The following is a 23,583-nucleotide window of genomic DNA, read 5'->3' on the forward strand; positions in this document are numbered from 1 at the left end:
AGGGCCTTCTCTGTGGGTGCCCCTACCCTCTGGAACGAACTACCCCCCGAGATCCGGATGATTCCGGATCTTCTTGCTTTCCGTCGCGCCCTCAAGACATGGCTCTTCCAGCAAGCGGACCTGACCTAGGGAGGATTTTATTTGGGGTTTATCTTTTAACAATTTGATAGAGACACAACTTTAAAATTTGATTTAATTCGGTTTTATCGGGGGGGAATGTATTTATGTTTTGTTTTAAATATGTTGTGCGCCGCCCTGAGTCCCGCTGGGAGAAGGGCGGCATATAAATTAAATTTATTATTATTTATTATTATTAATGTCTGAAGTAGTTCCTTTGATGGCTCCTTATATGCACAAGCAAGATGAAATAAAAATCCTGTTAAAGATACCCAATATGATCTTTCTAAACTAAGATTGGGCAAATATTCAATTTTTCCGATTTGATCGCTGAGACCTAGTTAAAACTGTGGCAGAAATAGCAAAGGTAACCCACATAAGGTAATATTTCCAGAAGCATTCCTTTCATTAGTCAGAATAATAGGCATATATTCTGGGAAACCTTGAAGATAACGCTTTTCCAGAGAACTTTGGGGAATCTGGTATCAAATATTGCTTTGGGGCAGTAAGGGTAGCAATTGTATTAAGGTGCTGTTATTTTGTTTGCATATTTTTATAAGTTGCTGGAGTTTTTCTGATTGACATAAATTTGATAAATATTTTAGTAACTCATTGATTGTATTTTAAATAAAAAATGGGTCTGGAAACAAATCAGATTGTTTACTTAATAGTAAACTGTAGTATTAGTAACTATTGTTATGAGCACAGAATGGTGGTAAAAAATCAAAGAACAGACACCAAAGGCAGAATGAATAGAGCCTTTGGAGATCTAATGAAGGAAAAATCAACTGCACTTAGCACGTTTATAATAGGCCCATGGATATCCATGATAACATAATCTGACTGGCATTGTCTGGATATAGTGTTTTTATCTCTTAATGTTTTATATGTCAGACAAAATCACTATGCCTTTCCCAGCAAACCAAATCAATTTTATACATTTACAAGAAGTATAAGGATATAGGATCATATTTCCAATACAAATTAATTTTCTTTCCTTGCAGTTCAGTCCCAACTATGCCGAATTCAAAACTCTGAGCAATTGCCAGTGGAATTTATTTCCACATTAAGCAGAAATCTTCATCAAAGTCAGGCAAATCTAGACACTATGTTTTTTTTTACGCTTAGATATACTTCGTGGCATACAATTAAGTTAAAAGTATGCTTACATTTTCAGAATTAAAACTATGGTCCTGAGAGGCCAAGGGGATGAAACATTGGAATATATCCACATTTTAAACTTCTTTTAAAAATAATGGCATGGGAGAAATCTACAAATTGTTTGAGGAGCTCTGTAATGTGTATTTGTGTCGAAGGGTACCTTTTTTCTGAACTGTTTCAACAGACAACAAATGCACAGAGCTGCTATTCATCTACTGAAGGAAAATGTTGCATCTCAAGATGCAAGGATAAGAAACTGCATCTACATGATATATGACTTAATGCTATAGTAGAACACTGAGAATGCTTATCCCCCCCCCCCCTCTGGATTCACACATTACACTTCCACCACAAAAATTTCAGGCTAGTTTAAAAGCATTCCTTCCTTTGCATTTGATCAACCTATTTATCTTTTCATAATTATTGCATTTTTATTTCTACATTTACATACAACACATGACTTGCACCGGACATATCATCTGCAGCAGCTTGCTCTTTAAATTGTGAACTTGCTGTAGCATATACAGTATTTATATTTGCCTTTATCTAGCAAACTGAACATTTCAGTCAAGAAAGCACCTTGAGTATGCAGATAATGAACATTGGCCATCTTATTACAACCATTTATAGAAGGGTGTACAGAGTTCATAAGGATATTAAATGCAGTAGTTGCAGCTCTACACAAGGTACTACTCAAAAAAAATCTAATAATGCTGCCTACTCATATAGCCTTTGACTTTGTCCACATTCAATATTTAGGCCCAGGTTTATAAACATCTTACTCCTCATCTACATGTTTTCCTGGTTTTCAGGGAAGAATTAACACAGCTGCACAGCAGAAACAAAAGAATGAAAGATAATCAAGAGTAACAAATGAATCATCAGATAAGCTTTTGTGAACTAAACTTTAATTCAGTGTTAGAATAATGTAGTCCCAGACACCACTTTTTGTGTCCACCTGTTTTCCCACTTGACTTTAAAAAAATACAATAATAGGAAACTGGAATGCCGCAAAGAGAAATTCCAGCCTCTAGTTTGTTGGTTCGTTCATTCATTTGATCTATATAGCCGCCTACTTTTTAAGTGATTCTAGGTAGCCTAAAATAAAATAAATAAAATACATTTGGAGAAATACCACTGAACTTTACCAAGGTCTCATGAAATAATAGAAATATTCAGGTGTGTGTGTGTGTTATTTCATCTTCTGTACAGACAACACCTATCAGGTGGCCATCTTATGAATAGAGAAATCTTCCTTGACAGCCATTTTGTAGTGTTATCACCATATATTTTCAAGATTCCAACTATGCCTGACTTGTACTATTTGGAATCTTGAAAATATATGGTAGTAACACTACAAAATGGCTGCCAAGAAAGATCCAATCAAATCCAGTTAATTTAAGATACCCAGTTTTGGATTATTGATTACTTTGGAGTAAGCAACAACTTGCCAGGAATGGGGGAGAGGACTAAAAATGGCAACTTATATAATTTGCCTTTCATTCGTTTTATTTAGATTTTCCCCTCCTTCTCTGGGTGGAAGTCAAGATATTTATGCTGTGTATCTGTGACTCAGATCAGTTGCAAAATCATATCATTGCCTGGAGTCAAGTTCACAAAAGGCTTCCAATTCTGCCTTATATATGTACTATTTTTCATCTTCCCATCATGAGAATCAATACTGATGAGGTCCATCCTTCTATCACCTTGCAATAGAACAGTGGTTCTCAACCTTTTTAATGCCGCGACCCCCAACCGGTCATAAGTCGAGGACTAAACCGGTCGTAAGTCGAGGACTAAACTGGTCGTAAGTCGAGGACTACCCAACCGGTCGTACGTCAAGGACTTTCCCTGCCCGGGAGCGCCGCGCATGCGTGGTTCCGCCCCCTGCGCCGGCCGAGGCGTAGCTGGCAAGCGGCAGAGACGGAGCAGGCCGACCACCAGCTGGCCCAGCCCAAGGGAGGTAACGCACCCGCCGGAAAAGGGGAAAAAAATGGCGGACAGCCTTGCTTGGCAACCCCCGTGAAATGGTCGATCGACCCCAAATGGGGTCGCAACCCATAGGTTGAGAACCGCTGCAATAGAATATAGTACTTGCTTTTTTCCCCACACTGAGGCTTTATTCCTATTGGCATCACTGGCATTGAAATTTAGCAAAAAGGTCACATTTTCAGGTATGAGGAAAGTAAGAGGAGGAGGTGCGATATAAATCTCTGTATATAATAACACTTCATCTTTAGTACTTGACACTTTCTTTCTTGTTTAAGGCTAATATGTTGCAGTATTTAAGGTTCAAAGATAAAAAACTGAAGCTGATAACCTGAAGGCTTCGCTCTATTATCAAATATTGATCAGATGCTCATAAGCAAGAAACAAATGCAATCTTACAGCCATTTCATCCTTCCAAAACCAGCTGATCCTTGAGACACAAAGCTTCCTTTCATCCAGGAAGCAATACTTCCTGGATGAAGAATCATCATGACACAGTCGTTGGAATCCTTTCACCTCTGAATTTGAATTAAGCTATTCAAGTTGATAACCATCATGCCATCTTGCATCAGTGCATAGATCACTTTTTCTTCATGTATTTTTTTTTGCAATGTTTTCATCTTTTCTATACAGATTGTCCTCAACTTACAAGCATAATTGGGTTTGAAACTTCTATTATTAAGTGATATGTTCCTTAAAGGAGTTGTGCTTATTACCTGTCATTAAGCAAATCACACTGTTGTTGAGGAAATCCAGCTTCACTCATTGAGTTTACTTTTCAGAATCCCCCCAGGAAGTTCATAAATGGTATTCATTTGATGCTGGGATACTATACATGCCAGTTGCTAAGCATCCAGATTTTGATCACATAACTGCAGCAGGGTCAGTTGTAACTGCAAGTTATAAGAACTGGTCTAAGTCACTCTTTTTAGTGCCATTGTAACAGTTGTTCAACAAGTAATCCTAAAATGAGAAGTACCTGTATAACTCAACACTTTAATGTAGTTTTTTCATATTAGTCACACAGAAAATCTTCAGTCTCTGAATTAGCTTTTTCTCTAACTCCTTTTGAATATCTCACCATTCATATTAAATGAATAAAGCCAGATTCTAGGATGACAGAAGAAATTTTTCCTATAAATGTCAGGTTTTTATATGCATGTCTTTTTCCCTTATTTACTATCGCACCACAAAATCTTTTTGCTAAGAGACACAGATGTTAAGATATATTTTCTTATGCAATCCTTGATCAGTCCAGAATTTTTTGATGCACATAATTTAAATAGAATTGTTGTTTAACTAGATAAAGAAGTCAAATGACATTAGAGGTTATAAAAATTGAAATCTTTACTATCTTGAAAGGAAATACCACTGATATAGAAAATGTTACTTCTGAAAAAGCTATCTATTTGCTTGCATTCCCAAAAAAACCCAAAATCATTACTGTGATTCTTTTTTTTTTTTTTTTTTTTAAAGATAAGCATGTGGTTTAAGGCAAATATATAATAATCTAATAAATATGAAATTCACTACATGGAACACACACACACATACATCAGATAGCTACTGGGTTGCCTTATTGTTCATCCTAATGCAGACATGTCAAACACAAGGCCCGGGGGCCGGATGCGGCCCGCGAAGTGGTTTCATGTGGCCCGCGAAGCCATCCTGGAAACAGTGAGGGAACGGCCCCCACTGCCTTGGCCCTGGCCCAGGCCGGCCGTGAGCCAATGTACAATTTTGTGGTGGCCATCTATGTTGAAACGCATTCAGTCTTAGCTCCACAAGGCCGTCTAGAAACAGCGAGGAACCAGCCCCTGTCATGTTAGCCCCGCCCCCTTGGTGCATGCTGGGGAAGTGTCACCCTTTGTGAGGAATGAAGAAATGGACCATGCCTTGGCGCTTGCCCTGGTCCCACCCCCTTCTGCCAGAGACCCTCAGATCTGTTCCACTCCTGCCCAGGCCCCCACAGGCACCCTTGACGCGAACGATATAGAGGTGGCCATGCCCACCCAGTAGACCACACCCATTCCATCCATGCCCACCCAGTAGGCCGCACCCACCCTGCCCCCCCCCGAGGGCAACCGCAATGCTGATGCGGTCCTCAATGAAATTGAGTTTGACACCCCTGTCCTAATGTCTCTGTCTTTAGTCAATAAAATATTATTTTCTGTTTAATGGACATCATAGATGTCTAGGGAGGGCTGGGTTTCCTACCAGTAAAAGTACAATGTGCTGGAACAGTCTTTTAACCTACATGCTTTGGGTCCGTTCTTTTTACAATTACACTTCGTAAGTTTATAAATAGGGTATTGGGGAAGGTGTGTATAAAATTATATTCCCAAATTGGAAATCTATCAAAGCATGAGGAAACATTGGACTTATCATGTGTAGATAGCAGCTAGTATACGTCACCTGAAACCTTAGCTGAAAGATATGTTTATACCTTCTGTGTATGAGCAGACTTTCTGCTGACATTATGGGAATCTCATTTGTATAGTCAAGATTTATTTGATTGTTTAAGATTTAAGATCCCTTTTACAGAGTTGTTGTATTTTTTGCTTTTTTATTTTCTTTTTGCTTTTTGTTATTATTTATTATTGGATTTATTCTTTTAGTTTGTTATAGAATTGAAAAAGCAATTCATCACAATTTCGAACCACATAGTACAAACTATATGCATTGCATTAAAAGCTAGAACTTACAAACAAATACTTCAAAAACGTATTGGTCTACAATACCTATCAATCTTTGACTCAGACATAGGAAAGAAATAATGAACAATGATGTTCAACTCATGAGGAAAGCAAAGAGCTGTTCTAAATTTACTTTAAGTCAAAATCAACCAAATGTTACGTGTGCACGGAACTGCTTCAGTGAGAATTTATGTTTTCCGAATGACCAATGTCTCCCCAGGAAGCAGCAACCTTGCTCTAAAAGCTTAAATAAAATACAAGTGTAAACAGACAACGGGAAAGTGCAACTCGCTTCACACTCTTCCACGACTTCGTTCAAAACCAGATCGCCGGGCCGGGTGTATTTGCATATTTTTACCTTTGTCTCCGAAGATCAGCCAATGAGGGCCCTGGCTGCCTGCGGTCCACCCCCCCACCCCCCCGGAGGTTTCTGAGCGGGCGCTGGCAGCTGGCTGGGAAAGCAGGGTTTTGTGACTGCTGTTCCTGTAGTGCCGCCGTGGTCATTCTGGTTCTACCTGCCCTTTTCCACTTCGGGCAGGGGAGGCAAAGGTCTGTTTTCCTGCCTTGAAAGAAGAGGAGAGTTAGCCAGATCGGGGGACCCTGCAGCAGCGAGCACAACCGCAGGGGCGCGATGGTTTGCGGCGGCTTCTCTTGCTCCAAGAATTGGCTCTGCGCTCTCAACCTGCTTTACACAGTAAGTCCAGCCGCCGCCCGCGTTCTCGAGCCAGGTGGCGACTGAATGGGAGCCTCCGGCAGCAGGGGGTGGGTGGGCGTGGGAGATCTTCCCTCCCCCCCCCCCGAAGTGACTGGTCTTTTCTTACTGCTGAGCGAAAAAGCACCACGGTAGGCCTGTGCGAGTCCCATAGTCCGCGGAGGGTGAGACGCAGTCGTGACCGCCAGATGTCCCGGAGCGAGTCTCCTTCGCTAAAACGCGATGCACCTGCCGCGGTTCTAAAGAACCTCCGCGAGGGACTGCGGGAACTCGAATCTGCTAGAAGCCCCTTTTCTGCAGGCTTTGTGCGGCGCCTAGGCAACCGGGCGGTTCTGTTAAACCCGAGATTACGCTCTGGGAGCTCCACCGATGTGTACTTTGAGGTGGCATATCACTTCGTTCAGCAGGATTGTTTTGTCTCGAGCAACTGCACACAGGGCGGTCATTTAGCCTTCTTCCTCGCCTGACAGAGAAATCCAACTGGGGGGAAATCTTCACCTGTGGAACGTCTTCCTGTTCGATATTAGTTAGACATAGAGGCGGATCATTGCTGGTAGAACAGCAAAGTTAGATAATTGAGAATAATTAGCTGAAATAATTATTAGTTTTCATCTTTAAAAAGTTTGATCCTTTTGGTTTTTATTTTATATCAAAGCCTCTGCATGCCCATGCCAGTGCTAGATGACATTGGTTTAAATTGTGGAGTAATAATCCATAAAATCTTATGCTGTATTATTCTAGCTTCTATAACTCTGCAAGATTCCGACTTCTATCTGTGCATTTGCACTTGGAAATAAACTCTATCGCTGAGTAGGGAGTCACAAGGTCTCAGTCTCATGCTTGCTGAAACAACAGGAGGTCAAATAACCAAGATTGCGTAGTTGCATAGTTGTGGCTGCCATCTTGACCTCTTCCACTCCTCTCTTCTCACTAGAGAGGACATTATTTGTTTTATTTGCTTGTTTATTATTACATTTATTCTCTGTCCATGTCACTATCAAGCGACTGATCATGATATGAAATTACAACTCTCATTTTCCTGGTTAAAGCCTGAGAATCCCACAATATTCAGAACAATTTAGTCTTTCTAACAATGTTTTCTTACAGGATAATACTCTTTTCTTTTGTGGATTTAAACTGCTCAAAAACTTCTAACACATTTTTTTAAGCAGGGGTAGAGGAGCTACTTTTTCCACTTTTTAATAGTTTATATTGGGCTATTAGAAAATTCACACAACATGCTTAGCAAAGATTTGCTTAAGTACTTTGCTAAATAAATCATGTCATGTTAAGCCAAAAGTACAGAACTGAAGTCCCTGAGCAATTGCAGCCAAAACCTTGGGTGTGCCTCAAATTTCTTCAAACGTTGTTACCCAATTGTTAAACACATAAGGAATCATATTAACTATAGTTAATTTTAATTACTATTATATGGGAAAAAATTTATACCAGGAAGCAGAGTTTTCATACACTATTGTCAGGCCACATGTTACTGTGAGCATGCATACCTCTACGTCAGTGTCTGAAAACAGATGAATCTCCGCTCCACATTTTAACTTAGTGCATTGAATGAACCATTAAATACATATCTAAACATTGTTTATTTACTAGTAATAACTACTTTGTCTACTTCATTTACTGCTTCTACTACTTTGCCTTGCTATATCTGTAGTTTTTCTTTGAAGCAGCTGGATGAATATCACAGAAAGCCAGATTATAGATTAAGGTAAACTTCTAGATAGATCTGTTCTAGCAACATTCATAATCTATTCTGGAGGCATGTGAACTTTTTCAGATCAGTAAATTCTGATGTCAGGACATTTTTTTCCCAGGTCAGCCCTTTCCCAAGGATGGCCACTTCAGTAAGGCTGCAGTTAAGTTGTTTTGACATTGGAGCAGTCTGATAATGGAATAGGACTCTACATAAAATTACTTAATCCATGACTCCCCCCCCTCTTTTTATTAGTTTTATTCGTTTATAATATAAAATGTGAAAATACAAAAGCAAATAGTAGGGGACAACAGTAGAAAAAGGGAAAACAAAAAGTTGTGAAAAAGGGGAGAAAAGAAACAAAAGGCATTGACTTCCGACTTTCTCTGTTGCAGTAAAATCAGACATTGAAATCAAATCTCAACTTTTTACATTTCTATAGTAGTATGCACTAGCCATTTCTGTATCGGCAAATCAGTCTAATCGGTAAAACCCAAAATCATAATACCATTTTTTCCACCTCAAGCGCAAAGTCCAGATGTGGTTTCCAAGTAGAAACAAAAGCACTTAATGTTCTTTTCTTTTATCAGCACAGTCAATCTGGCCATCTCTGCTAATTCCATCAACTTTTATAACCATTTGTCCATGGTAGAAATCCATTTTTGTGCATAGAACAATCTTGCTGCCGTCACCATATATAAAATGAGAGTTCCATTTTCTTTCCAGTTCTCTTTCCATTAGTCCCAGAAGGACTTTTGAGCTTCAGACTATCCCATAAAACTGCTATTGCATCTTATTTTGCTATTGTTTTTTGTCTTAAATTAACTTAAAAAAATTAGAATTCTAATTTTCAAACATTTGTAATGTTGTTACTATACTTTAATTTTGGATTAAATTATTAAGCTTTAAAAAATAAAAAAGTCATGTATTTCTGCAGTAAATTGGAAAGTATTGCCACCTCTGACACCAGCACATAGATGAGAAACTGTGATTCAGGTCCCAGGTAAGGAAGTAATGAGAAATTGTGTATCTTGCCACATCATGTGTGAAGCATCTTGGATGATGAATAATGTATTTTCTTGTGTTTAGTTGAGGATTTGATGGTTTAATTACTCAAAGCCTATGTTCCAGGTTGGTTTCAAGATAGGCCTTTTCGTCCTTACATTAAGAAACCATAGAACCTGGGAAACAAGATTAAGCTGGCAAGTCGACAAGGGATTATAGCGATGAAGGTTATTGAGGCCTGCAAACAATTACTGGACCTTGCAAATGTTGAAACTAAACATTTATACTGGATAAAATTCCAGAGTTTGAGAATGGGTTTTTTAATTTGAATAATGTATACCTTACCTTTTATTATAATTGCAGCATGGTACGGCAGTGTTATCTCATTCTCTGTAATGGTCCGGCACGTCAACTTTTAAAATAAATATTTGTTATTGACATCTTGTGCTTGAGTTTTTACTGCAGATAGCTAGTTGTAAACTGTTACTGAATTGCTTTCCTACTTTTTACATCTTATAAAAACTTCCTGATCAGTTTGAACTGTACACTAAATTAGACTAATAAAATCACAATGGAAAAATAAAAATGTAAGTAATGCATGTTCCACTATAAATCTATCAACAGGCATAATTTGGAAACTTCTCAAAATATGGAGATTGCAACAATTCTTATGACTGAGCCTGCTAGTCCTAGAGAAAATATAATGGTTGGGTTGATGTATCAAATTCATCCCATTTGGCTGTTTTTAAACATCACATAATCCTGGGATTTTTTATGTGTACAATCAAAAAGCCAGATATTTTACAAGAATGAAAGTTTGTGTCCCTTTATTCTGGATCAGTTATAATAAAGCATTACTGAGTATTGCATAAACTTAACAACTTCTAGGAATTTGGTGATATCTTGTATGCACTTGTGCATACAAAGTGGGCCAACCATTTAGCATCTATACCGAATAGAATGGAAGTGTTGTTTTGGGAAGCTATGCGTCATGTGATGCCCTAGAAATCAAAAAGTTGTCCAACCTGGTAATCTCCACATGTATTAGGATTGCAACTCTCCAAATTCTCAGACAGTATGGCCAACAACTATGTTAGTTTTTATTTCTGGTATGGCACCTGATTGTAGGTGTTATTCTGTATCACAATAGCTCAATTTTGCATTGCATTGATGTCTGTTCTTTTCTTTTTTACAGAAACAGGAAAGGTGGGGGCTTCCTGCATTTAAAAAGTGATTTCCTCCATTTAAAACATGACTTGTCAAATATTTCTTTGTGCCAAAGCTGTCCTTTTTGAAATATGCTAGGTGCTGGGGAGGAAAAGTGCTGTGCAGACTTTAAACTTAATTTTGATTAAAGGCTGGGCAAAAGTAAAAACCTTATAGGTAGTCCTGGTTTAGTAACTACAGTTGGGACCAGTAACGTGGTAGTTAAGCAAAGTTAAATGAAATTGTGCTTATGATCATACTTTAATGTTCCTTTGTTTTATAAATCTGCGAAGGTCATAGATCTGAAAATTTGTTTAAATTACATTTAAGTTACTTTGTTGTGATTGTTGTAATTGTAAATAGTTACTACATGAGGCAGTCGCTAAACCAGGATTACCTGTATTCTAATTAAAAAATTTAACGGGACCCCATACAAATGACAATGGTTCCTTTATCTTCTTCTATCACAAGTGGTATATACTTACTGCCTGCCATCTACCCAAAGAGTGTGAGATTTCTGAAGTTCTTTGTGAAGCTGAATTGCCATTTAATTTCCAGTGTGGCTTTAGCATTGTGGATTAAGGCATTCTTTATGTTGTTCATAGGTGTCAGAATATTTTTTTATTAAATAAGGATACATGTTTTTTTGCATGTTTTCAAAGGTTGATTATAAGTTGCTGTTACAAAGATTAATTCAAAATTGTCAACTAGATGGCAGAACTTAGCTGACCTTGGATGATCTTAAAAAAAACAACTAATCAGGTCAAACCAGATGAGCACATAGGAGATTGCCAGAAAACTGCAAAATTGTAAGCTAGATAGGGTATTAAAAATATTCTGGAAGAAAATAATGACAAACCACTTCCATATTGTTATCCATAAAATGTGGAAAACAACATATGAGGTTGATTTTTCCTTTGATTTTTTTTCTTATGATTTTTTTTAAAAAAGCTATAAACTCATCAAACTTGTGAACATGAACTACAGTATGTTGCAATGTGTTTTAAAATGCATAATGTACAATTGTACATTTTGTACATAATGTACAATTGTACATTTTGTACATACTACAGTATGTTGCAATGTGTTTTAAAATGCATAATGTACAATTGTACATAATGTACAAAAGTAGCATTTTAAATTAATGAATGATGACTTCCTACTGGCATCTGCTGATTTCCTTTATGATTGTCTTTGGTTCCTAAAAGGAACTTTGCATAATTTTAAAACTGTCATAGGCATTTAGAGAGTTAAAGTAGCACCTGAAGCACTAGATTTTTAAGATCATGAAAATTAAGCTAGGTTCAACTCTTCAAGTTACTGTGAATTTTATACCCAGGAGAAGTTGTTTGTGGGAATTTTTGGACCAAAACTATTGCAGCGATTTGGAAATGTTGACCTTTCACTTGGCTAGAGAAGGAACAGTACATTGTTCTAACATGTGACCAAAACTTTCCTTCTCTTTTTCTCTTTCTTACCAGTTGGTCAGTCTGCTGCTGATTGGAATTGCAGCTTGGGGCATTGGCTTTGGCCTGATTTCCAGTTTCCGGGTTGTTGGAGTCGCAGTGGCAGTAGGAATCTTTCTTTTCCTGATTGCTCTGGTGGGACTGATTGGGGCCATCAAACACCACCAGGTCCTGCTTTTCTTTGTATCCTTTGACTTGAAAGTAATCTAAAACATCTCCCCTATTTGTCTGAAACTCCTTTGAATGACATCTTCATGGTTTCTTGTACTTCATGGCAGGTTCATTAAATGGAGGGCAGCGTTTTGGTGAAATCAACTAAAGTACAGGAAAATAAGTGTTATATTTTTGAACAACTCAACCTCTATCCTTGTTACGACACTAAAAATTAGATAGTAACAGCTTTCTCCAGTGATATAACTGGTTTCTTTCCAATGGCTGCAGATCTCCAGAGTTTCCAGAGACTAAACTAATTTGACAGCCAATTAATAAGAGTCCATTGGAGTTGAATGGGTAATACATAAATAAATAAAATACTGATCAATTTAAAGAAAAAAAGCATTGACTTCAGATAGTCTTAAACACTAAATCTTTTTTTAAGATAAAAATGGAAAAAGTCCTCACTGCTCACTATAACTTTATTGACTTATTATGTCGCACAATTGTTTTTTTTAATACATCCCTTGGAATCAAACAATAGCTTTTAAAGCATATCTAGATGTTTTAAAATTCCAGCATAAGAAAGATCATGTGGACCTATGGTCTTTTTACTTCTTCAATACCTAACTTGTCTATGATCTTTAAATAACAGATAGCACTTGACTTACGACCCCAATTTGGACCGTAGTAATCCATAGTTAGTTGGGGCATAAAGCAACTCACCACATGACTTTCTCCAATTGACAATTTTGTTGGAAACTGGTTGGAAAGGTTGCAGATGGCAATCATATGACCTCAGGAAGCAGCAGCCAATCATAAATGTGAGCCAGTTGCCAAGTCCCCAAATTGCAATCATGTGACTGTGGGTGTGTTTGTGTACAACAGTCATAACTACAAGGACTGTTGTAAATCACTTTTTCCAAGGTTATTGTAATTTTGTTCCGCCATTAACAAATGTTTGTAAAGTGAGGATTACCTGTAAGAAAAAGAAGAGATATCTCATTGTGTAAATATTCATGTAGCTTATATTATTATTTACCTGAAGAATCTTTTATGCAAATTAAACTACATTATGTTCAGAAAGGGGTGCAGTGATTCAGTGGTTAAAAACACTGAGCTTGGCAGCTGGAGCTCCACGCAATGTAGTGAGCTCCCGTTACTTGCCCTAGTTCCTGCCCAACTAGCAGTTCGAAAGCATGCAAACGCAAGTAGTTTAATAGTTACCGTTTATTGGGAAGGTGAGAAAGTAACAGCATTCTATGCACCTTTGGTGTAAAGCTATGTTGGCCACATGACCATGAAAATTGTCTTTGGACAACGTTGGCTCCCTCAGCCAACAAATGCAGATGAGCATCGTCCCTAGAGTTGGACACGACTGACAGAAAAAAACCTTCACCTTTACCATAAGTTCAAAAAAGAAAGCTTGTTTATTACACAGCAGGTAAATTGCTTCACATTTCAGCAAATTCTAACATCTCTTCTTATTATGTGTGAGTATAGCATCTCTCACTAGGAATTTCAATTGTTACATTAGAAAAGCTAATTAGAATTGTTCAAGGGGTGTAAGACAAAGAAGGAGCTAATGATTCAAGAAGAAGGTCCAGAGTCAGGTTGAAAAATGGCAACTGCAACAAAGCTGGAATATTTTGGAGACCGCATATAGAATGCTGTGGGGTTGCCTGTAGCTGATATGACAACCAATATCCCTGAATTAGTTAATGCAACAGGTGGAAATTTTGGCATAATCATAATCCAAAATGTCATCTCCCCATCCAACTGGGCTTCCTTTGAATCAGACCAAAATAGCTTAATCTTTTAAATTTGTATATACATTTTATCAGTGGTGGGATTCAAATATGTGAACAACCAGTTCTCTGTGTGAATGCCGCTTCTGGAAGTCCATTCTGGGCCTGGGCAACAAAAAATTAGCTACCGGTTCTGCCGAAGTGGTGCAAACTGCATTTTATCCATGTATATGTGGCATGCCGTGTGGAGTCGATTGATTGAGTTGGATAGCACATATCAAACAAATAAAATGAATGAATCAAAGAGCAAACAAATATATGTGTATCATTTCTACAAATGCAGTTTTGATTATCTTAACTAAGTGTCTTCAGTATATGATTATACTCTTGCTAGTGTTTGTTATACAGTTCTCAGTCTCCTGTGCTTGTTTGACATTGAATAAAGAACAGCAGGTAAAACATTTCTTATGATATCTTTATCTAAAAAGTATTATTATTACGTGTATAATCTACAATTAGATTAACAATAAAATTTGTGAAAACTTAATAATCAAGCCCTAAACAAGGACCTAAAAATTATTAAAGTAGTATGTAAGCAGTTCCAAGCAGAGTTTTATTTATTGATTTGTAAAATTAGGGTGTAAAAAAGTCAAAATACCGAGGGACTATTATTATTATTGTTGTTGTTGTTATGTTTATCAGTAGGATCATGAAGAAGATATTCAGAGGCAAAGTTGAAGTGGACCTGCAAAAGAGCATTTGTTTGTTAATTAGAAAAAGTAACAATTACAAAATGTAGCTCGTAATCTCCCAATAGCTACAGAAAACAGAGCAGTTAAGCCTCAGTTGAAGGGAAAGCAGAGGACAGGTCTATGCCACTAGGTTAAGAGAATTATGCTGTGAACGCATATCCAACAATCTTAACTTCAGCTCTCAGTTTAAGATATTCAGTTCAAGTATTTCAAAGCTAAATAAGGATAAGAAGGATTTATCTTAAAAAAAGATCAAAGACTCTAAAGACTCTTTTATATATAAAATACAGAACTTGTAACAACTCAAGACATTCTAGAATAGAATTGCTGGCTGAAGGACTGAAATAAAAAAGTTGTATAGCAATACTGCTATAAAAATTAATGATACATTTCCTGGGTTGGATCCATTGAAGCTCCTTGTTGACAGTCATGGCTGGTGTCTCAAATCTAGCAGTGTACTAGTGGTCAAGTTGGAGTTAACTCCATTCTTCTTATAGTTTTTTTCCTGATAAAAAATAATGAAGAAATGAGAAGGTTGGCTATGGAATTGATCCTCTCCCTCATAAATACTGTAACATTAAGTACTACTACTGTTAATCCATTTTGTGAAACCTTGGTTGTTCCAGTTAGCCAAAAATAAAACAAAAGGAAAAAGCACAAGTTACAAAATAGAGCAGACATGTCAAACTCGCGATGTCACGTGACGTCGTGCAACGTATTGGAGCTTTTTCGCCATTGCCAGCAATGGGGTGGGCGCGGCTCCGGTATGATGAAACCTGCCCATGGGCCGGCAGTTTGACACTCCTGAAATAGAGAAACCCAATCATCTGTTGCCTGATGTTTTTCACCATAATGTGCCAGAAATATCAGTTAAATAGATAGTGCAAACAGCTTTAATTTAGCTGCAGGTTACACGGTCTTTTGAATAGCATTTTTTAAGACATGCACCCATTTAAGGTAATCCAAGTCTCTTCACATTCATAGTGTATACTGGGTTTAAACCAGTATGCTGGCTGAGGAATTAGGAGAGCTGAAGTCCATATATCTTAAAATTGCCAAATTTGAAAAAAATCTGATTTAAAATAAGCCTGTGAACAGACAGAAACCAAAACACAGTCATTTCCCTTCATATACCCCCAATATGGCAAAAGAAATGAATCAGCAGCAACATAAGCATGTTTTGTGAGCAAGCAAAACTGGGAGAAAGGGAGGCTAAATAATGCATCTAAGATACAAAATTATTATTACCAAGAAACAGGGTGATTTTCTACATACATTGGTACTATCCAAACAAATCCAAGCAGTGAAAGCTTTAAAACTATGAGCAAAATAAGGAAATGAAATGAATAATTAAACTACTGAAAAATTACTCTGTTTGCATTGGTGGTTCAGATATAGATAAGATAATCTTTATTGCCATTTTTTACTGTGGGCACACTGGCACACATTAAAAATGAAATTCTGTTGTCTGCTCTCAAAAATGTACACATACATAACACACATAAAGGCATGCTATATACATACATATATGTAAAGGTGTATATACCTACATCCTTACATATACTGTAAATACATACAAATATTAATCACTGTCCATCTTGAATACATAGCAGAAAGTCAGTTCACAAGCTTGACAGTTCACAAGGTTGATGCTATATGGCAGGGCTTTGCAACCAGTGGTAAGGGTACCACTTGTGGTACATTGGCACCTGGCAGGTGGTACATGACCATCCTAGGAAGTGGTAGCGGGGGAGGGGAATGAGCTGAACCGGTGGCAGCACCGCACAAGCTGGCTGGAGCTGCAGGGCTGTCAGGGCTCAGCGGAAGCGCCAGGATCAATGCCACTTTCCAGCTGATTGGCGCTTCTTCGGGGCTGTCAAGGCTCAGTGGAAGTGCCAGGATCAGCGCCAGGATCCAGCTGTAGCTCGGCGCTGATCCTGGTGCTTCTGCTGAGCCCTGAAGAAGCACCAATCAGCTGGAATGTTGCAGCATCTCCAGGTCTTGTGATTTACATTCAGATGCTTGGCAATTGATTCATATTTATGACGGTCACAGTGTCCCAGGGTCATGTAAGTGACCAAAACCTGCTGCAACCATCCAGCAGATGGGGAGAATAAAATCCAAACACCCCCCACTCCACCCCCGCTGCCAATCCTCAACAGAAATGCTCACAACTATAAAAACCTGAGACAGGAGGAAGAGTGCCGCCAGGTGGGCAGGCAGGTATCTTGCTCGGCTGTGGCTTGGGGGCACTTTTTTCAATGCCATTGTAACTTTTAACAGTCACTAAGTGAACTGTTTTTAAGTCGAGGACCACCTGTACTTTATCACTTTTTCTGGGTGTTTTTTTGTCATCAAGTTTTTGACACCTTGCTAGGCGACTGGTGGTACTCGGATGTTGCCATATCCTAAAAGTGGTACAATGGGTGAAAAGGTTGAAAAGCCCTGCTATATGGAACAAAACTGTGACTGAATCTGGATGTTCACGGAGCATCCTCCCAGAAGGTAACAAAGAAAACAAATCATGAAGAGGTTGTGTAGTGTTCTAGACAATCCTGCGTACCCTGCTCAAACATCGCTTATATGCTATGTTCTGGAATGAAGAGAGTGAACTTATATGATATAATTAGCAAATGAGAGTCTTTACGCAGAAGTTTATATCACACTAATAGCAAAGAGCAGTTCTTGGCTACTAAAATTTTTCTTTGTATTTATAGAGCAAACTTCTAGAGGTTGCGTGGAACAACACAAACAGTGCAAGGCAGGATATTCAGCGGACTCTAAACTGTTGTGGCTTCCATAATGTCAGTGATGATACTTCTTGTTCTGCTGTAAGTTGACTATTTTTATGTTCTGTTTTATAAGAACTTTATTACTATATACAGTATTTACTTTGCTTATCTGTCTCTCTTGGATCTGTAATGTTCTATCTTTGAAATCCATAATCCATTTCTTGCATTTAATTACAATAGATACAGTTATGGTAGAATTTTTGGAGAGAAAAAAAGGTTGATATGAAATCCAAATCTTCTTATTTCAAGATCTGTCCAAGAAGCAGAATTCATGAGCACTGTGGCAGTCTTGGACTTAGTATAGCTTATTGTTGGTCCATTTGACAGCAGAGGTCAACCCCTAGATATGCTTTTCATCTTGGTACAATGACAATGTGGTTGGAAAATGTGAATTCATTCCTTGCCATGGTCCTGGAGTTCCAACAGGAACTTTGCAGGGAAAGTTGGCTTATCTCAGGCAATTTATAAACCCAGTGTGTTTCAGAAGGATTGAGGTTATTCCTAAATTTCTGTGTTTAGTTCAACTGAGACAGTGGATCCCACCTATGTGCTCTGTAATTGTGGATCTTATGGAGCCCCTGGTTCATACATGAGCTCTGAAAGATGAAACAACATAAGAGATACCTAGAGTATTGTTAAGAGAAAATGCTAATAAGACAAAAAGCAAATCTGACAGATCACAAGTGAAATTATGTATAGGCTTATCTTGTGACAATAAGGTGTTGAAGTGAGGTAGCACTCACCTGGACAATGCTGGTATGCAATTTGAAAATTGTACCTGTTCCTTGGCTGGGAGGCCTTGCCCTGATCTTATTCACATCTCAGTCACTCCTAATTCAATTATTGCTGTGGGACTGCTCTTGGCGACTACTTGGAAGTTTCAACTGGTCCAGAATACATCATGTTCATAATTCCGAATGCTCTGAGATTTGCCCGTGTTACACCATTGTGGTGGTGCACTCGTCCTCAATTTCCTCCCAAGGGACTTGGCATGATCTTGGGGGGCACCTGCTTTACATAACAGACTCTCCATTGAGATCTAGGTACCGTAGTCCTTTTTCTGTTGACTCTTCTCCTAGATCAGGCATGTCAAACTGCCGGCCCGCGGACCGGATGCATCACGCTTAAACCGTGCCCACCCCATTGCCAGCAATGGGGAAAAAGTCTCAATATTTTACGCGACATCGTGAGTTTGACATGCCTGTCCTAGATTATGAGCCAGGATGTAACATGAGACCAAACTATGGGCAATTAGTATGAGTTTTTTTATGTCAACTGATTAGTCTGTGATGGTCTTTTATTTGGGAGGAGGGAGTATTTGTAATATGTTGGTTTGATTATTGTTAGCTGCCCAGTGTTATATTATGTGGGGGGGGGCTACAAATATTCTAAATATCATACATGCTACAGATAAACATCCTAATAATGAATTGAAATAATGATTGTTTTTAGGAATGTTTTGAAACGCTGACCTGTAAATCCTGTGCACCTATAATTAACGAATATTCTGGAATGGTCTTGAGATTTGTAGGAGGCATTGGTCTCTTCTTTAGTTTCACAGAGGTAAGTGCAAAATCAGTCTAAACTTTTGTGTATATATGTGTGATTCAGAGAACTTGCCAATATTTTTTTTTCTGTAAATGTGTTGATATGGGGAAACACTGTTCTCTTCTATAAAAGTAAAAATATTTTTATTTCTTAGCATGATAATATACAAATTATTTCATTGTTAGGTAAAGTTAAAATCCTATGCAGGAGTGAATGTCACTGAATTCACCGTTAATTATTTCTGTACAGGTCACATGCATTGTAACATTGTCAGTTATAGCTTATTCCTGGTGATTATACAAACAGTCCATTTTGTTTTCTAGGACTGTGCACATTTGAAAAATAAATAGGGAAAAGTACCTTAAAGTAGCCATGTCTTTTATGATTTTCACACAAATTTGGGAAGTCACTAACTGAAGAATCATTTTTATCAGCTGACTTTTTAAAACCTGATCGTCTTTTTTTAAGTCTGACAAAATAATGTGGTTATTTTATTAGTAGCAGATGGGTATTGTTTTGTTGTAAGCATGAAGTCCACAATTCTTCCCAAATTCATTTTTGAAGCATGAACTGCCACAGAACAGAAGTTATTTGCCATTGCTACCTTTTGGGAGATAATAATCTAGTCTACAAATTGGTCTTCTATTCAATTACTACCTAGGTCTGGCTCTGGATAATAATTTTTTCAACATCACACAGGGATAGCTCAGTGGTTTTCCAAATCTGCTGAAGTTTCTCTTCATAGATTATGTAGCTAGCAAACAGAGTAATTATAGATGGAGAAAAATGAAAAAATGTGAATAATACCCAACTTAGCTGATTTCATGCAACAAAAAACATAACATGAAGGTCCGTACCCATTCTAAAATTTCTGAAAATGATAGTTTTGGACCTCATCCTAGTACAACACTTCCTATGAAATCAGATGTCTTTTTTCAGATTTCCTCATTATTTTGAAAAAAAAAAAGATAAAGGTCTGTCTACAGACAAATGCAGAAATCTAAAGAAAAAAAGAAAGCAACTTTAGTGAACAGCAGTGAGTTCCAAATAACTTTTTCTGAATAAATTTTTAAGCAAAGTCTTTTTTTAAAAAAAATCCAGTGATAAAATGATGCAGTCTTGTTTATGATAACAGATAGTCCTCACTTACCAGCAACAATTGGAATTCTGTCATTAAGAATCACATGACTGCCTGTTTTATGATGACGTTTGTCAGTTCTAGCTGTGGTTGTTAAGCAAATTATCATAGATTATTAAATGTGAAGTGCACCACGTTGACTTTGCCTATCAGAAAATGACAATGAATGGTGCAAAATGGCAATCACGTGACTGTAGGATGCTGCTGCTTTCATAATTGCTTAGTGATTGCCAAGAACTCAAATGGCAATCATGTGATTCTGGTAACATTACAGTAGCTGTAACATTGAGGACTGAGCATAGGTTTCCTTGTTCAGCACTGTTGTTACTTTGAACAGTCACTGAATGAACAGTCATTAAATAAGGATTACGTGTATTGATGAAATAAAATACATAGAGATAGTACACATAGAAATATATAGTATAACAAAAAATAAAGATAGTTTCATTCTAAAATGATATCCAAAGTTACTCCAAGTTCAGGAATATCGGGAAAAGTAAAAGTTCAATTTTGTAGGTTATTCTAAGGTTGAAAATTGGTATATTATTTACTCATAAATACTCATAAATATTATTCCTTCATATATGAGTATATAATGAGTCAGGAATATTGGGTATAGACAAAGTTTATAAATGAAGTGATAGACTGCTGAAAGCTGATATTGCAATATATTATGAAGTTTTAGCAAATGCTTTCTTTCTTTTCTTCCTTCAGATCTTAGGAGTGTGGCTCACTTACAGATACCGGAATCAGAAAGATCCACGTGCAAACCCTAGTGCATTTCTTTGACCTGGAAATGTTTTCAGGGACTGAACATTTCCCCCCCTAAGGTTTTAAAAAGCTGAATTCTCCACTGATCTGTCTACTCTCCATGTTAATTGGGGGCACGTGCCTTTGAGATAAGAAAATAGATCTAGAACTGCTTCTCATTCTGTTTTCTAGTGTTCTTTGAAGAAACTAGTTTGAAATCCTTTTTTGACAATTGTATAACTAAACAGAATATGAATTCCCTAGGCATGTAGTGATTCAGTAGAGTTATTCATGTTACTCTTCTCTCAAAGGGTTGGTGTTACTTTTAATTTAAAGAAAGATTTATTTGTTCTTATGATGCATTTCATTTCTCAGAAACTCTTTCATTGATCTATTTCTTCCTCCTTTTTTTGAAAGACATTTATTGGCTTCAGTGCATTTCATTTGAAATATGATAAAGAAATTATGCTTTTGTTTCTAATACTGATATTAATTTGGAAGAAACCCCCTCAAATAATCACGGCAATTGAAAACTCATCATTTTTAATAATTAGGAGTTATACCTATCAACTCCTCTTCAGTTTTTGGATCTGTTCAAGATATAAATGGAAATCCGTTCAAGGTTGTCCATTAATTTCAATATTGGCTATATAAATAGTGATTCTGTTTCAGCCCAAGAACAGATTATGTCTAAATCTCCTGATTTACCTTGCCTCTAAAAGATATGAAATCATTTGTCAGGGGTGATTGGATATTACCTAACATTATAATTTTCAGTAAGTTGACTATCAGTTTTCTTTGTACCCAGTATATGAACAACGGTAAGAAAGAGAGATGAATTTTTACAGTATACTAAATTTGTACAAGATGTGTAACATAAAATGATAAATGGAGACGCATAATGTGTAGTTGGCTTGTCATGGTAAGTTATTGCTGATAGGAGGTTTTGAGGAAGGGGCAATTATATTTTATCAGTGTAATACATAAACTATGGTACTGATATGGGTCTTAAATTTAACTGTTTGTTCATTGATATCTAAAGTATGTGATAATAAATGTGTATTAGATTATTGTAAGTAATATCTTTGTAGTTCTTCTCTTTATTTTAAAATAAAACTTTTAAATAATTACATTTAAAATTCTGTTGCAGCCATGTATCATATAACATAACCCTTGTTGAACTGCCAAAGCATTTGTAGTTTTTCTATTAACATTATATAAATACAGATTGTTCAAGCAAATTAAATATATTAGTTTTAAAAGGATAATTGGAGGAAGTCTGTAGAGAGCAGAAAGCTTAAAAGAAATGTAAGTAATAATGACATGATGGGGGGAAAAAACAAACTGCCAAGAAGAAGCAGTTCTGGAAATTGAAAGTAGGGTGGGAACCAGTTCCTGCTCTTCAAGAGGACTATTAGACTTGAATTTCAGCAATCTAGATGGCCATTAGAGAGCAGTCAAGTATTAAATTTTGTCTCATCTCTTTGGTACTGTCTTGGGATTATCTAATTCTTATAGCCATAATATGCAGTTTTTATCATCTCTGGGGAGTTGGAAATTGGGGCTGATGGAAAATGGAATTGAAAATATGTGAAACTCCATATATATCACAAGATTTCATTGAGAGATAAAACTTTCCATGAAGTGCTGTGGACCTATAATTGGAACTGAGATCTATGGATGCACCTTAGGCTACAGTTCAATACTCATTCATGAGTTTCTTTATTTCTGTGGAGCTAATTGTTGAGAAGCACAAGAATATCAACCCATAATTTAGTTACTATCTAAATATATTTCTGTAAGAAGATTTCTCCTCTATGTCTCATATTGTTCTTCCCCTGGAATTTCCTGAAGTCTTAAACACAGTTTGCCCTTGACTAAAGAATCACACAAAAATTAGTTATATTTAAAATACATCTCCTACTTTATCTTGACATTCAGTGGTATTCATTTTGATACAAGTTAGTCTTGTATTCTTCTTGTTCCTTGCCTTTTCCTTTTACAGTGATGACATTCACATATTCTTCTTGATTGCAGTTTTCTATCAAAGAAGAACTTGGCCTTAACTAAGTTTGTGAATATTCACCACATTGATATGATTGATCTGTATGCCCTTCTCAATCTAGTAAATGTGGGTAGTTGACAATATATAAAAAGTGCCAAAAATGTAACATAAAAGCAAAAATTATAATTTAACACATTAATAATTAAATGTACATAAACAGTACAATCCAACTGAGGCTTCTAAAAACCTATCTGGAAAAACAGAATAGAATACTTTATTTGGCCAAGTATGATTAGACACACAAAGAATCTGTCTGATGCAGAAGCTCTCAGTGTACATGCAAAGCAACAGAATCATCACCACCACGATCATCATTATAATCATCATCATCATGATCATACCAATAAGGAAGTGATAAAGAAGATAATAAGGGTAATAATAATACTATGACCATACTACATGGCTAAATATACATAAACATTAGTATTGTGAGAAATAGGTGTTCAGCAGAAGCAAGAGGGAAAAAAGCTGATGCTGTGTCTAGTTGTTTTGGCATGCAATATCCTATAGTGGCATCCTAAGGGGGGGAGTTGAAATAGTTTATGTCTAGGAGGTAAAGGATCTGTGGAGATTT

At 37.1% G+C, this 23,583-nt stretch overlaps 1 protein-coding gene across 1 annotated transcript; it reads left to right on the forward strand.

Moving 5' to 3' along the window:
- The first annotated feature begins 6,395 nt into the window (after positions 1-6,395).
- TSPAN13 (tetraspanin 13) lies at positions 6,396-22,024 on the forward strand. Its single transcript, XM_015810801.1, has 6 exons — positions 6,396-6,657; positions 12,079-12,246; positions 14,337-14,417; positions 17,434-17,547; positions 18,961-19,071; positions 20,909-22,024. The coding sequence occupies exons 1-6, from the start codon at positions 6,595-6,597 to the stop codon at positions 20,981-20,983; spliced, it is 612 nt and encodes a 203-aa protein (XP_015666287.1). The 5' UTR covers positions 6,396-6,594; the 3' UTR covers positions 20,984-22,024.
- The last annotated feature ends 1,559 nt before the right edge of the window (positions 22,025-23,583 follow it).

The sequence above is a fragment of the Protobothrops mucrosquamatus genome, unplaced genomic scaffold, assembly GCF_001527695.2.
Source record: "Protobothrops mucrosquamatus isolate PMUCROS unplaced genomic scaffold, P.Mucros_1.0 scaffold21, whole genome shotgun sequence".
NCBI lineage: Eukaryota > Metazoa > Chordata > Lepidosauria > Squamata > Viperidae > Protobothrops > Protobothrops mucrosquamatus.

Excerpts from the sequence above, each read along its gene's own strand:
- TSPAN13 (XM_015810801.1), top strand. The coding sequence starts at position 6,595 with ATGGTTTGCGGCGGCTTCTCTTGCTCCAAGAATTGGCTCTGCGCTCTC. Across the intron at positions 6,658-12,078 it reads CTCTCAACCTGCTTTACACA|TTGGTCAGTCTGCTGCTGAT; the intron begins GTAAGTCCAGCC and ends CTTTCTTACCAG. Across the intron at positions 19,072-20,908 it reads TCTTCTTTAGTTTCACAGAG|ATCTTAGGAGTGTGGCTCAC; the intron begins GTAAGTGCAAAA and ends TTCTTCCTTCAG.